Source organism: Pocillopora damicornis, chromosome 3, assembly GCF_964200805.1.
Source record: "Pocillopora damicornis chromosome 3, jaPocDami1.2, whole genome shotgun sequence".
Lineage (NCBI taxonomy): Eukaryota > Metazoa > Cnidaria > Anthozoa > Scleractinia > Pocilloporidae > Pocillopora > Pocillopora damicornis.
Genome location: NC_142672.1, coordinates 30,210,086 through 30,225,960, shown reverse-complemented (window position 1 = coordinate 30,225,960; position 15,875 = coordinate 30,210,086). Strand labels below are relative to the sequence as shown.

The window sequence follows — 15,875 nt, the reverse complement described above, 5'->3', positions numbered from 1 at the left end:
TAACCAAATAAAACAAAAAAATCTGTTGCTTCTATGGGTGGTAAACATTGTGGATCTAACTTTGCGTCGATCAATGTAGCGGGATTGATCCCCACGGGTGATATTTTTTCTAAATATTTTTGTTTAACATGCGACTTTAGTCTTTTTACATAGTCGCTTAAAATTATATTGCAAATATCTTCCTTTTTTCTTCCCTTTTGATGTTTTCAGAAATTTTGTCCAAATCACGCGACATATTGCAAAGAATCACGCACCAAAACACTGCATTTTGACATATGCTAATATGCTTCTGCGACACCAACGCGACATATTGTAAAGAATCACGCACCAAAACACTGCATTTTGACATATGCTAATATACTTCTGCGACACCAACATGGCGGACGCCTAATTTGCATATGCTGTGACGTCACGTGAAAACCAAGAATAGATAGGCCCGGAAAATATTGATATAATCACTAGTGGACTGATGGAGATGACACAAATGGAATTTGGCCGCTTTCCAAGAGAAACAAACATCCGCTGGTAGTTGCGTGATTGAGAATTATTGCAACCAGCCTTCTTTCTCACCTGTCACTTTTTAAGATAATAATATTGAATCATTCAGCACTCCCTCTAAAATTCTCGACTGGCTTTGGGACGCTTTTGCGGACACTGGGTGTTACCATTAAAAAAAAATATTAAAACACCTCAAAATATACTGCGTAACTTAGGTAAGATAAGTTAAAGTTTTATTATTACGTCTCTACATATTTTTGACCACACCTGAAGAGGGTTTTTTTAATTGTTTTTCATATCTGGCGTGGCACAGGTTCTTTTTGTAGAACCCTTAATTTTCAAATATTAAGATCGTATTAGGATGCGTATACTACAATACTGACTGACTCATTAATTTAACTTAAATTTATTTCAATTGTTACCGCGAATACCTTCGGTTATAGAAGTGTCTAACCTTTAAATAGCAAGAATTAGTTCAAAATTAAATTAGATGGTCATATTTCGACAATAGTATTATATGATATTACAGTAGTATAAAAAATAATGCAATCAATTATCGCCGAATATCGTGGTTCATTCCTCCAAGATATCGCCGATTACTGGAGATATATCTTTGCATTTTGTCACCAAGAGAGAACGATAAATCGACGAGACGACAACGCTTCAGCAGGCAAGTAAATTTTTCTGGGAAAACAGTAAGTGATTCATATCATACCTACGACCGACCTGAAGCTATATACTCGATTGCAAATGTGCATTAAAGGTCCGTAACAATAAAAAATAAATTGAACTTTTCTAGTTCATCTCGCCTTCGTCAATCAAAAGCACTTTGCCCAAAGAAGGTTACAGTGATTTCACCAGTTCATCACAATAGCTTAGATAACGAAGTATATGTAGTCTAAAGAGCACAAGCGTTACGAATAATGAAACCAGTTCCAGCGAAATGATTATTAAATTTGTTTTCACTTCCTTAATTCTGCTTATTTTTATCAAAACCCTCTAGCTGTTTCCGAGTTTCATTAAGTCTCTGTCCAATAAAATTAACGGCCATAAGGATTTTTGTTCGAGTCTTTAAACAGCCCTTTTGTCGTATTTTATAATAACTCTAGTGGATCACGTACCAGTTTGAAATAAAATGTGCAAAAACGATGAATAGAAGAATAAACAACGAAAAGAAAAAAAATCCGTTGCCGCTTCGCGAAAACCTGATAGCGGTGAAGGAGCTTGCCAGGGAATTAGGTAGTTAAAAAAAAGATTGTTATTTTCCTTGGCCGCGGCCGCACTTGACAAGTAAACCGGGTTATTTCTAATAAATCAATCGCTTTTTTCGGCTTTTTATCGAACGGAATCTGCGTTAACGGTAACCAAGAAGTTAACGTAGAACGAATCGGAAGGAAGATCATCTAATCCGTGATTGCAGAGAAAGAAGTCGAAAAGAAAGAAAGAAGGAAGAAAATAACATCGTGGCCCTCGAAGTCTGCATTTTTTTTTTGGTTTCCCTATGATGTCACGCTCTCCCACTTCATAACCCAGTTCAGTTCCGCCTTTTAAAAATAAAGCCCCTTTATTTCATCTTTACCAACCTTTTACCGGGTTAAATTTTTTGAAATTTTAACCAGGTTTCTAAAAAATAACTCAATTAACTATCTTATTGCGGCTGCAGCCACCAGTTTAGCTATCGTATTATTTGTCCATCGATTTATTCAATCGATTTATTTATTCACGTTCTTAAATTGTAAATTATTGATCAAACTTTTTGGTAGAAAAGATGTCAAACCTAGAGTCACCAAGCCGAAGCTTACTTGTTGTCATAACCGAGGCAAGTGTTTGTATTGCATTGAGCATCACAAGCATCATTGGAAACAGTCGAGTTTGTGTGGCAACATACAGAAACTCAAACCTGCGATCAACCACCAACCTGTATATCATTGATTAAGCGGTAAGCGATCTGCTGTGTGGAATAGTAGAGATGCCGTTAGCTTCTGCCACGCTGATCATCGGAAGATGGGTCTTTGGCGACGCCTTATGCCAATTTCAAGGCTCAGTTACTGAATTTACCTATTATGTTACCCCAGCGACCCTTGGTTTGACAGCGTTTAACCGCTACGTGAAAATTGTAAAGACAAGCCATTACAAAAAGATTTTTTCTTCCCAAAGATCTAAGATATGGTTGAGTTGCTTGTGGCTTTCCCTTGCATTTTACTTGCTCATTGTCCGAGTCACAAATTGGTTACGAATTGAATTTGTGCAAAGCTACGCAGTGTGCGTCTTTGCTTTCTCAACCAGTGAAAGTCAAATAGTTCATTATTGCACCACTTTCGGATTACTTTTTGTTTTACCGTTGTTTGTCGGCATTTTCAGTTGTTATAAGATATTTCCCAAAACCAGTGAGCATCAGCATAGTGTATTCTCATCGCTACAGAACGGGAGTGAAAATGGTTCAGTAACCAACTAAGTGAGAGAAGTAAAGCTTACTCGAATGTTGGTCCTTGTGGCAGCGGGATTTTTGTGTTTCTGGATACCAATGTGGGTATTTGTCCTCTGGTTTCGTTTTTCCCCTGAAACCAGCTCAAGAATTGCAGCATTGCTTGTCACTTTTTTATTTTATTTGAGTGCTTCAATCAATCCTATTATTTACGCTTTCACAAATAGCGAATTTCGAAGGGAATTTCGCAAACTGCTCTGTTGCCACCGTGAAAGGTCAAGAATTGTGCCAAAGAAAGCTGCTGCGTTTACTGGTAACGATCTCGTCGAACGAGAGGAACAAGAAGCAGACTTTTTAAGTCTCATGAATTTGTGTTGGTGAAACATCATCTTTTAAAAACAGGACGGAAAAGTTATTCCATTCTTTTTTTTCTACTTTAGTTATTGTTTGTTAAAGCAAGCTTCTTAGATGTCGAAAGCTGTGTTGCTCGTACCAATCAATCATAAATTTATGGTGATGTCTCCTTGCCAAATGCTGAGAGGATGACATCAGTTCACTTCTAAATTTTGGATGGGTTGCGAGTACGAATTGAATAGATTTTACCATTCCTGCGATGAAAATACGAGGAACCCAATTTAAATACCAAATTGAATAATCTGATGGCAAGCAAATATCGTTCCTTTTGCTTCTTCAGAATTTTCTATTTAAACGTCAAAGCTTTTGTCCTAATTGGTTAGTTAAATTTAATTAGAAATGAATTTTGTTCGACTTTCCGTTTGTGAACAGCCAGCCACTAAAGCAGAATACCTTACCCTGAGTTTCTTTTTCTGATGCATATGATATACTCAGTAAATTATTTGCGATACTCGAACATAAGATTTTTTCTAAACTCATAATAAATTTGCATATAACGTTGTCTTCTACCCTTAAATGCAACAATGGAGATGCGTTCAAATAATATATTTTTGTTGATTTTAATTTTATGCCCGACTGGAAACTGGTATGAAAGATTGGTAGGTGACGCGCCTCAAACATACATTATGACCGACCTGAAAACGCATGCTTGATTTGAAGTCCGTAATTGTAAAAAAAGATTGAGTTTTTTTAGACAGCCTGAAGTATTGGAAAGAAAATCAGTTGTTTATTCATTTAGTCATTCATTATGCTTTTTCAGGCAGACAAGATGTCAAACCTAGAGCTACCAAGTCGAAGCTTAGCTGTTGTTATAATTGAGGCAAGCATATGGGTTGCTTTCAATATTAAGAGCCTCATTGCAAACAGTCTGGTTTGTATAGCAGCGTTCAGAAACCTTAACCTGCGATCCACTACCAACCTGTACATCATTGCCTTAGCAGTCAGTGACCTGCTAGTTGCAACCATCGAAATGCCTCTAACTTCTTCAACGCTGATCGTTGGAAAATGGGACTTTGGCAACGCGTTATGCCAAATTCAAGGCTTTGTTGCTGAATTCGCCTATTACGTGACTCCAGCCACCCTTAGTTTGACAGCGTTTAACCGTTACGTGAAAATTGTGAAGACAAACCACTACAATAAGATTTTTTCACCCCGAAGATCTAAGATATGGCTGAGTTGCTTATGGCTTTTCCTTGCACTTTATCTGCTGATTGTCCGAGTTACAAATTGGATCACAATTAATTTCGTTCAAAGCTTTGCATTGTGCGCCTTTTCTTATCCAAGTGATGAAAGTCAAATCGTTCATTACTGTCTCACCTTCGGTTTGCTTTTTGTTGTCCCGTTCTGTATCGGTACTTTTAGTTACTATAACATATTTCTCAAAACCAATGAGCATCAACAGAATGTAGTCAGTTCGTTACAAAACAGAACTAACGATGGTGCATTAAATAATTCAGTGAGAGAAACCAATCTTATTCGAATGCTGTTCATCGTGGCCGTGGGATTTTTGTGTTCCTGGATACCAATGTGGGCAATAGTCCTCTGGTTTCGTTTTTCCCCTGAAACCTGCCCAAGAATTGCAGCTTTGGTTAAAATTTTTATCTTTTTCTTAGTGCTTCAGTTAATCCCACTATTTACGCTTTCACCAATGGCGTGTTCCGGAAGGAATTTCGAAAATTGCTCTGTTGCTGCCGTGAAAGGGTAAGAATGGTGCCAATCGGTAACTAAAAACGATTGCGTGGAATGGGAAAAACATTAAGCGAATTTTTATGTCTCGCAGACTCGTGTCAGAGCAATTTCATCTTTTGAAAGCTAGATGGAATTTTTATTTTATTGTTTCTATTTCTTGCTGATTTCGTGGTTCGGTCTCTTTGTTTTGTTTTGAATTGTGTGTGTGGGTGTGTGTTTGTTTGTTTACATTATAGAATTACTAAACGCTTAATGGTTAATTTATATGTAAACGTAATATTTTTAATATTGAGCACAAATTTCATGGTAATTGGCCTGACAATAATTGAACCAAATATAAATAATTAAATATTTCCCTACTGGCCTGTGTTGTGTAGCTGTTTCAAGGCACTCATGAGCGACGTCAAGAAGGTTGTACAGGAAGGTTTGGAAATATTATGCAAAGGCGATTGTAATTATAATTTAAGATCAAATTTTTTAGTAATTTATTAGCTCGCCCGGCAATTAGATCTGCAAAGACCACTGGGGACAGCTTTTCTCGGTAGCTGCCCCATTTTTATGGAACTCTCCGGAAAGTCTAGGAGCTGTAAGTAGTGTAAATATTTTTTAGAAACAACTGAGAACGTATCTTTTTAAACAAGGATACTGTTAATTGTGTGAACATTTTTAGACTGTGTACTATATAGATTTTTTTTTAATCGCTTTTTAAGTTATTGTTACATATAATTTGTTTTCATTTTATAAACTAACTATCATATTCTCTGCGGTTTCTTTAGATATTTTTAAATTTATTATAAAGCGCATTAGATCATATACTTATGATGAATTTTGCACTATATAAGTATTAAATTTATTATTATTATTATGACTCAGCATAACGCGCGCGCTAAATTTACACAGAGCCGTAATAACAGTTACTCTAAAGCGAGATTGATCGGAATAAAGTTACTCTTAGAATGCCTAAGTGGCTGCATTGCGGGCTCAGAGACACCACCACGTTCCCCTTAATTTAGCAAACGACTCGTCATTCGGGTTTAAAGTTGATCAGCCAGCTAGTCCCATTGCAATTTTCTGTATTCTTTCGCATATTTTTGCTTAGCATACAGAGAAACGTATGCGCGCACTCGAAGTCGGCAGATCTCGTGCAGCGTCTGATGTCCATTTGTTTTTTTTTCTTTTGTTTTCTTGTCTCATTGAATTAAAATCTAGTACAGAATTGTTTACCTATATTTTTTTATTTACATTTTGAAAAACATAGTAATTAACTTACAAAGTTTCTAAAATCAGCCGGATTACGAGAGAAAAAGAGGACGTACACAGTTACGAACTCAAATTAAATGAAATTGCGAAGCATTTTTGATTGCAGTCACCGTGGGGCTTTTGTCCTCTTGTAAAAAGACTTTTAGAAAAATTCTTAAAAGATCAAAATACTCTTTAAATAATTCAGTGCTATCAGTTCCTTGATTTGAAATTATTGATATATTTCTTTTCTTCATCCCCATTTTGGTGAAGTTCTTCAAATATAAATTAAAACTCATGGCGAGACGGGTAAGCTCGGCTGCACGTCAGATATTTTGGTGATCATCGACTTGAGTCTTTAAACAATGCGAAAGTGGAAGCGGATACAGCTTTTTTTCCTGCAGTGAGGTGAAACTCCAAAAAAGCATCCTCATATCACTCAATTGTTTTCGTCATTTTAATTTTCGATTCCTTTTTGAATAGTAATGACGAATAAGACATACGCCTGGAAAAAGTTGAATTAAGCGTTGGTGGATTCGAATTCATGCACAATTCATGAACAATAGAATGAACGGCACCTCAATGAGGGAATAAACTTTAGTCGAGTGTTGTTGTTCGTAGCTGCTGGGATTTTGTGCTATTGGATACGAAGGTAGGCACTTGTCCTTTGGACGCACTTTTCCCGGAAACCTGTCTATGAGTAGCAATGCTTGTTGTTTTCATTTTTTCCTTCTTTTTTTAATCTAAGTGCTTCAATGAGTCCCATTAATCCCATCGTCCTTGTAAATGAATTAAAAGAGGCGCTTGGCAAAGTTTTGACATCACTTGTAAAATCAATCAATCAGTAGAAATAGCAATATCTGTATAAAGGTGGTCAAGGTTTTGAAAGGCATTCAGCCCCTTGGCACCCTCAGTCATTGAGACCAGTTACTATTCCTGTCATCTATCACAAAAAAATATGACAGGTGTCTATTCCGTGTTGGAACATAAATTATTCAGAAGACGATCCTCGTTCGGCAGTTCATAGGTTATAAACAATTGGTTTTGCGCTGCAAATGCCTTGCTTGAGGACGAGGAGTCAAAAAGTCCAAAAGGTAACTGTTTTGAGTTTTGTTCGTTTAGGAAACCCACGCACCCTTTATGTTTCCACGCGCGTGTGCGTAAATACTAATTTTAAAAAAGGAAGAAGGATCATTTTAAAACCCCTTTGTGAGGGATGATAACAATCTTTGAGAAGTTAAAAAAAAAAGAAAACAAAAAGAAAACAAAAATAGTGAGGTAACGTGGCGCCTACAGCTTATGTATTTCATTGAAGTAAATAATTATGAATTTAGAAAGACTCCGAACACTGATAACAATGAAGGTGAGCTAGCAACTTCTTCTACCAGTCTTCTTCTTTTTGAGTCTATGATGCCCAAGGCAACGTAGACGCCTTGTTATCGTGCCCGTGAGTCCGTCCGTGAACATTCCCATCATTCATAGTGGCATTATACATGCAAGTTGTTACAATTATTCATTTGAGAAAACGGCTGAAAGCAAATTTCCAAGTAGTTGTTAGGACTCAAATTCACTCCTCGCATCTATCACTCAATCACTCCTTCTCCTTCTACGCTAGCGTATAAGGCTTTAATTTCACGTGTTCAGTTAGAATTCCTGCATGGGCCTTAACTGAAAGCAATAAATTAGTCAAAATCTTAACAACCTGGTAAGAAATAATATGTATTTAACTGAGAATAGAACATTTTACGGATGGATGAAACAAAGAACACCATCGACTCGTGTATCCACTGGGTGCTTAATTTTATTACCTGTATATTACTGAAAAATCTGTCTATGTATTTATTCATAAATTTGCATATTTATCTATTCATATATATATATATATATATATATATATATATATATGTATGTATGTATGTATGTATGTATGTATGTATGTATGTATGTATGTATGTATATATATATATATATATATATATATATATATATTATGAGAGGAAAAAACGACGCAACTACATATCCCGACAAGCCTGTTTCGTGAATCGCTTCACTCTTCAGGGGTTTAAACCCCTGAAGAGTGAAGCGATTCACGAAACAGGCTTGTCGGGATATGTAGTTGCGTCGTTTTTTCCTCTCATAATATTTATTCTGCTCTGCTTCAACGTATTGAGCACTGTTCCACGCGAAAATCGACTTGCAGACTTCCTATATATATATATATATATATATATATATATATATATATATATATATATATATATATATATCTATCATCTCTAAATAATTGATTTGATTTGATCGATTGATTCGGTAGACACGATGTCAAACTTAGACTTACCAAGTCGAGGCTTACTTGTTATCATAACTGAGGCAAGTGTGTGTATGGTACTGTATGTCATAAGCATCACTGGAAACAGTCTAGTTTGTATAGCAGCATACAGAAACCCAAACCTGCGATCAACCACCAACCTGTACATCATTGCATTGGCAGTCAGCGATCTGTTGTGTGCAGCCTTTAACGTTTACAACGCTGATCATCGGAAGATGGGACTTTGGCGACACCTTATGACAAATTCAAGGCTCAGTTGGTGTATTTGCCAATTATGTTACCCCGGCAACCCTTGGTTTGACAGCGTTTAACCGTACATGAAAATTGTGAAGACGAACCACTACAATAAGATTTTTTCGCCATGCAGATGTAAGATGGCTGAGTTGCTTGTGGCTCTCCTTTGCTCTTTACCTATTGATTGTCCGAGTCACAAATTGGATCAGAATAGAATTTAATCAAAGCTTTGCATTGTGCTCATTTGCTTACCCAACAAGTGAAAGCCGAATAATTCATTATTGCATCACTATTAGATTGCTTTTTGTTTTACCGTTGTCTGTCGGTATTTTCAGTTATTACGAGATATTTTTCACAATCCATGAGCATAAACAGAACACAGTTTTAACGCTTCAGAACTCGCCAAGCAGTAGAATGAACGACAGCTCAGTGAGGGATATAAGCGTTAGTCGAGTCTTCGTGGCCGCTGGCTTTTTGTGTTGCTGGATACCAATGTGGGCACTTGCACTCTGGATGCGTTTTTCCCCAGAAACCTGTCCTAGAGTTGTGCAACTGATTGACGTCTTTTTGTCTTATCTGAGTGCTTCAGTAAATCCCCTTATTTATACTTTCACAAATGGCGAGTTCAGAAGGGAATTTCGAAAACTTCTCCGTTGCCGCAATGAAAGGGCACGGAATGCATCAAACAAAGCCATTTCAGCTGGTGACAAGGGCGACAGGTTACTGGACAGGCGAAAAAACGTCGAAGTGTAGTTGGCTTTCCAGCTGTCTGAAATATCATCCTATTTGCTAAGGTTTAAGTGGATTTTTTTATTGCTGTTGTCGTTGTTGCTTTTTCGATCTATTCCGTACCGTCAGCACTAGATGTTCATCTTTCTATACAGACTTTTTATGTTTGTTCCATTGCTCTGTTTTGTTTCTTTTTGTTCTCTAAATTCATTTTAAGAAAATGGCTTCATGCATTTGGTAAAACTTACAGCTGTTTAGCTTGTTCGTCACTTTTCTTTCCATGCTTCCCAGAAATGTCCATGATTTTTCTCCTTTGTGACTGATGAATAAGTGTATAAATGTATAAAGATGAGTTGCTAGTTTTTTGGGTCTGTTTATTTGCCAAGAATGTAACTTTGAGGAGATGAGAAAAATAATAATAACAGCAAACATGAGCCCCACTTCCAAACCAAAAGCTCACATTTTTCATCTATTTATATAATAATAAATTATTATAGCTTGCATTGCATTTGCAGATCATTTTCGTTTTACATTTATCGAGTCAAGCCCAATTGCATATTTTAATAATTGGATGACACCACTAATAAAAATTGCTGAGGGAAGTCACAAGAAATGCAGTATTGTATAGTTTCCTTGAGTAAATTTTCGAAATTAACGATTTATTTCGTAAACCGTAGGGATTTATGTAAAATTTAACAGCACAGCAACATTTTCTATTCTACAAACTCCCGTTCAAAGAATGTTTAAAGAAATTTGTCTTTTTCGGATTGTGTAAAGTTTACTCTAATCTTTGATTATCCCTGCACATTGTCAAGGAAGAAAACAACAACACCAGCTTTGTAGAGAATTAAACTGCTACTGAGCTATTTTACCGTCGACTAAGTATTTCATTTACTTTAACGTGAGATGATTTCATGGTCGCTGCTCAAATGAGGACTTTCGAAAAGGTTCATAGGAATTAACACCCAAGGCTAAAAATAATCAAACTTGGGAAAAAAAAACTTTCGATTATAGGTTTAGATCTTGGAAGCTAAACAAAATCATCGTCAACTCCAAATTACTGAGTTGATTTCGGTCAAGTTGTATCTTTCGTTCTCTTGAAACCAATACTTTGAGGCGAAAGTTTGGGATACTCATCATTTCTTAATCGCAAGAATTTCATGTTAGGAAATAAAAAACAAAAAGTAACTCCCGTTTTTATGCTGATAATTTTGAGAAACTTTTTCAGGAAAAAATGTGAAACGTATGGTGAGTTTTACCAGAATGAGTTGAACTGCACGTTTATAACTTTACCAAGCACCCTACGTTACGGACAAATCTTTCACCGGTGGGAAATTGGAGGCGAAAAAAATCTTCCCTCGAATGGGTTGGTTGAGACTCCCGTTATAGATAAATTAAATTATCAATTTTCTCAGTCATCTTTGCGGAAGCGTGCTGTCATACAATGTATAGGCCCAGAAAATATTTAAATAATCACAGGTGGAGGTGACACGGATGCAATCTGGCCGCTATCCAAGAGAAACAAACATCCGCTGGTAGTTGCGTGATTGAAAATTATTGCAACCAGCCTTCTTTGTCAGCTGTCACTTTTTAAGATAATGATAATGAATCATTCAGCACTCTCTCTAAATTTGTCGACTGGCTTTGGAACGCTTTTGCGGACACTGGGTGTTACCATTAAAAAAAATATTAAGACACCTCAAAGTATGCTGTGTAAAATAAGGTGAGATAAGGTGAAGATTTATTATTACGTCTCTACATATTTTTGGCCACATCTAAAGAGGGTTTGTTTGAAATTGTTTTTCATATCTGGCGTAGTGCAAGTTCTTTTTGTAGAACCCTTAATTTTCAAATATTGAGATGGTATTAGGATGCGTATACTACAAGACTGACTGACTCATTAATTTGACGAAATTTATTTCAGATTTTTTACCTCGAATACCTTCGGTTATATAAGTGTCTAACCTTTAAATAGCAAGAATTAGTTCAAAATTACATTGTCATATTCGACATTGTATTTTATGATATTAAAGTAGTATGAAAAATAATGCAATCGATTATCGCCGAATATCGTGGTTCATTCCTCCGAGATATCGTCGATTATTGGAGATATATCTTTGCATTTTGTCGCCAAGATAGAACGATGAATCGACGAGACGGCAACACTTCAGCAGGCGAGTAAATTTTCCAGGGAAAATAGTAAGTGATTCATATCATACATACGACCGACCTGAAGCTATATACTCGATTGTAAATGTGCATTTAAGGTCCGTAACAATAAAAAAATAGAACTTTTCTAGTTTATCTCGCCTTCGTCAAACAAACGCACTCCGCCCAAAGTAGGTTACAGTGATTTCACCAGTTCGTTACAATAGCTTAGATAACACAGTATATACGGTGCAATCTAAAGAGCACAAGCGTTACGAAGAATGAAACCAATTCCAGCGAACTGATTATTAAATTCGTAATCACCTCCTTAAATCTGCTTATTTTCATCAAAACCCTCTAGCTGTTTCCGAGTTTCATCAAGTCTCTGTGCGATGAAATTAAGGACCATAATGATTTTTGTTCGAGTCTTTAAACAACTCTTCTGTCGTATTTGTTATAAGTCTAGTGGATCACGTACCGGTTTGAAATAAAATGTGCAAAACGATGAATAGAAGAATAGATAATGAAAAGAAAAAAAATCCGTCGCCGCTTCGCGAAAACCTGAGAGCGGTGAAGGAGCTTGCTATGGACTTAGGTAGTGAAAAAAAGGATTGTTATTTTCCTTGCTCGCGGCCGCACTTGACAAGTAAAGCGAGTTATTTCTAATAAATCAATAGCTTTTGTCGGCTTTTCATCGAACAGAAGCTGCGTTAACGGTAACCAAGAAGTTAACGTAGAACATGAGTGCAGAGAAAGGAATCAAAAAGAAAGTAAGAAGCGAGAAAATAATATCGTGGCCCTCGAATTCTGCATTTTTTTGGTTTCCCATGATGTCAAGTTCACCCACTTCATAACCTAGTTCAGTGCCGCCGTTCGAAAGAAATTCCCTTTATTTCATCTTAACCGACCTTTTACCGAGTTAAATTTTTTGAAATTTTAACCAGGTTTCTATGAAAATGACCCAATGAAATTTCTTATTGCGGCTGCAGCCACCAGTTTAGCTATTGTATTACATGTCCATCGATTTACTCAATCTATTTATTTATTCATACGTTCTCAAATTTTTAATTATTAATTAAACTTTTAGGGAGAAAAGATGCCAAACCTAGAGTTACCAAGCCGAAGCTTACCTGTTGTCATAACTGAGGCAAGTGTTTGTTTTGCATTGAGTATCACAAGCATCATTGGAAACAGTCTTGTTTGTATAGCAACATATAGAAACCCAAACTTGCGATCAACTTTCAACCTGTACATCATTGCCATAGCAGTTAGCGATTTGCTGTGTGCAACAGTAGATATGCCGTTAGCTTCTACAACACTGATCATTGGAAAATGGGTCTTCGGCGAAGCTGTATGCCAGATTCAAGGTTTTGTTGATGTGTTCACCTTTAACGTTACCCCAGCAACCCTTGGCTTGACGGCGTTTAACCTTTACATGAAAATTGTGAAGACAAACCATTACAATAAGATGTTTTCGACTCGCAAATCTAAGATGTGGTTGATTTGCTTGTGGCTTACCTTTGCACTTTATCTGATCATTGCACGATTCACAAATTGGTTACAGATTAAATTTGTCCAAAGCTACGCAGTGTGCGCTTTTGATTTCCCAACTAGTGAAAGTCTAATCGTTCATTACTGTATCACTGTGGGACTACTTTTTATTTTACCGTTGTTTATCGGTATTTTCAGTTATTATAAGATATATCTTAAAACCCACGAGCATCAACAGAATGTGGTATCATCGCTACAGAACAGAAGTGAAAATGGTGTAGCGAGAAGCTCAGTGAAAGAAACAAACATTCGTCGAGTGTTATTGTTCGTGGCCGTGGGATTTTTGTGTTGCTGGATACCAATGTGGGCACTTGTTCTCTGGTTTCGTTTTTCTCCCGAAACTAGCCCAAGAATTGCAGCCATGCTATCAATGTTTTGCTTTTATTTGAGTGCTTCAGTAAATCCTTTTATTTACGCTTTCACAAATGGTGAGTTCCGAAGGGAATTTCGCAAACTGCTGTCTTGCTACTGTCGAAAGGCAAGAATTGCTGACAACGAAGTCGATGAAGGTGAAGAATAAGAAGGGAACTATTAAGTCTTCTGGATTTTTCCAGACTAAGATCCTTTATAAAGGTCAAGAGGAATTTATTCTAATTGCTGTTTTTTTTTTATCCTTTTTATTGTTTGTCGTTTCAATAAATTTTGATGAATGTTCTAGATTTATTCATTTGATATATTTTTTAATGGCCAGTACGGCATTCCAATCTTAGCAGTATATAGGACGTTTTTCACCAGGAATCAAGTGAGACGGCCCAGTTTATCACCAAAAAAAAGTCCTGGAATTAACAAAATGGTCACTAGTTTATCAAACCTTTTTGAAGAGGTGGTGGGACTTTCAACTAACTTACTAGACTGGAATTACAAGTTTTATGTCGATTGTGTCAAATAAAAGTAGTTCGACGACCTACTTAGGAAAGGCGTACTAACTATTGGAAGGTAATTAGAACAAGGATATTGAGCTGGCGAGTATTTGTATACTGGTCTTGATCAACTGCCAAAAAGAGTGATCACTCTGATAAGATTAATTGTAATTGTTTGTTTTTAAAGTTTTAAAGTGGCCAAAGTGACGACATTTTTAATTGTACAAGCCAAAATCAGCCATGTTTTAACTTACGCTGAGATGACTGAAGCATTCGTGGCACCTTTTCATGCGCAGGATACAATGAGTGGAAACAATCCTGGAGTGAACAAAATTGTCACTACTAGAACTGTTTTTAGCGATGGAGAGACTTTCAAGTAACTTATCAGACATGAATAACAAGATTTCTGTTTACTTTGAGGAGTAAAATTTTGTCGAAGACCTACTAGGGGGATGCGTGACAACTGTTAAAAAAGAAAATTAGAACGAGGCTATTGAGCTGATGAGTATCGTGCCTGGTCTTGTTCCATTGTCGATAAAGGAGATCCCTCTGAAAGGAAAAACTATAATTGTTTTTATTGAAGTTTTAAAAGTGGGCAATGAGACAAAGTTTTTAATTATATAAGTCAAAATTATTATGCTGAGACGAATGACACATTTGTGACACTCTGATCATATTGGCTGATAATTAAGGGAGTTAACGAAGAGCTTTGTGATTGATTTATAGGGTACTTTAAGTATTATAAGACTTGGAGATCCTAGAACAGACCACCCCGCTAACTTAAGAATACAACTCCATAGGGTAAGTGATGTTTTTTGCTCTAAATAGCGTTACTTATTGCATTATTAATAGTTCGGTGGCTGTGCTTGCCTTTTTCTACTCCATCTTTGGCGAGTCAAAATGAGACTCCAGATTTCCGCTTCTCAGAAAGTATGGTGTAGCTCTTTCTTGTGTAAATCGGCCGTAAAAAAAAGTTAAAAAGCAGATAGATAGAAGAAATTTTTAATGGTGTAATAAATATTGCGTGCAGTTTAGCTTACAGCGTACGAATAACGTGTACATTTGAGCTGTTACATGTATGAAAAATTGATCGACGAATAATGAAAACCTTTGCTTGGGTTAAACAAAGGACGACATCGCATGAGGCAACAGCTTAGAAGGAGCTTTCAGAATGCCTTTATCAATTAGATACCTAGGCTCCTTAATTGCATGTATATCACCACAGGGAGCAATCGATAAATTAATGTTTTGCATGAATAAATGAAATATACCATGTAAGTTCCTGGCCTAACGTCGGGTATCCGTTTAGCCCTTTAACTCCCAATATCTGATTGTTAATTGTCCCCTCTAGCAGCTACACCATACTGCTGCTTGCGGACGACTCAGACTAACTCGTGCGATGGATTTGCAAAAGGCCAAAAAGACTTTAGACCCAAGAATGAATTGATTAATGTTACTTGCAGCATGCAAACCAGCTACAATCCGATTTCATTGAAACTCCCGTATTCCTCTTATTCAGCGGACGGCTCACAACAACACGTGCGTAAGATTTGGAAGGAGACTTAGAGACTTTGGATTCGAAGCTAGTCTGGCGGATGAGTAGACCACGAAACCAAGTTACTTTGATGTTTAGTAACAGTGACACTAATAGTGGGAGAAATCAGTCTACACAGCTGATTGATTAATTATTAATTTATTGTTGTGGTTATTGGTTATGGGCTACACCAATTAACAGACTGTTCACTCTTTTATTGAAGGA

At 36.6% G+C, this 15,875-nt stretch overlaps 2 protein-coding genes and 2 pseudogenes across 3 annotated transcripts in view; all 4 read left to right on the top strand.

The window, feature by feature from the left end:
• Window positions 1-2,082: 2,082 nt before the first annotated feature.
• LOC113672266 (octopamine receptor beta-1R-like) lies at window positions 2,083-3,666 on the top strand (annotated as a pseudogene).
• A 440-nt stretch (window positions 3,667-4,106) lies between these two features.
• Window positions 4,107-5,390, top strand: LOC149049294 (melatonin receptor type 1B-B-like; annotated as a pseudogene).
• Window positions 5,391-11,145: 5,755 nt separating this feature from the next.
• LOC149049293 (melatonin receptor type 1A-like) overlaps window positions 11,146-15,875 on the top strand; it is a 5,326-nt gene continuing 596 nt past the window's right edge. Inside the window, exons 1-4 of one of the 2 annotated variants that reach the window (XM_089201315.1) lie at window positions 11,146-11,280; window positions 12,793-13,765; window positions 14,843-14,917; window positions 15,580-15,875. The exon at window positions 15,580-15,875 is cut by the window's right edge and continues 596 nt beyond it. In XM_089201315.1, the coding sequence (XP_089057441.1) occupies window positions 12,802-13,765; window positions 14,843-14,877 (999 nt within the window). In that variant the 5' untranslated portion in view covers window positions 11,146-11,280; window positions 12,793-12,801 and the 3' untranslated portion in view covers window positions 14,878-14,917; window positions 15,580-15,875. Of the gene's footprint in view, window positions 11,281-12,792; window positions 13,766-14,842; window positions 14,918-15,467 lie in introns of both variants that reach the window. The other variant, XM_089201314.1, reaches the window with a different exon arrangement.
• LOC113672267 (octopamine receptor beta-1R) overlaps window positions 11,162-15,875 on the top strand; it is a 165,633-nt gene continuing 160,919 nt past the window's right edge. The window contains exon 1 of the mRNA XM_089201317.1: window positions 11,162-11,280. The gene's annotated coding sequence lies outside the window, so the exon portion shown is untranslated. The remainder of the gene's footprint in view (window positions 11,281-15,875) is intronic.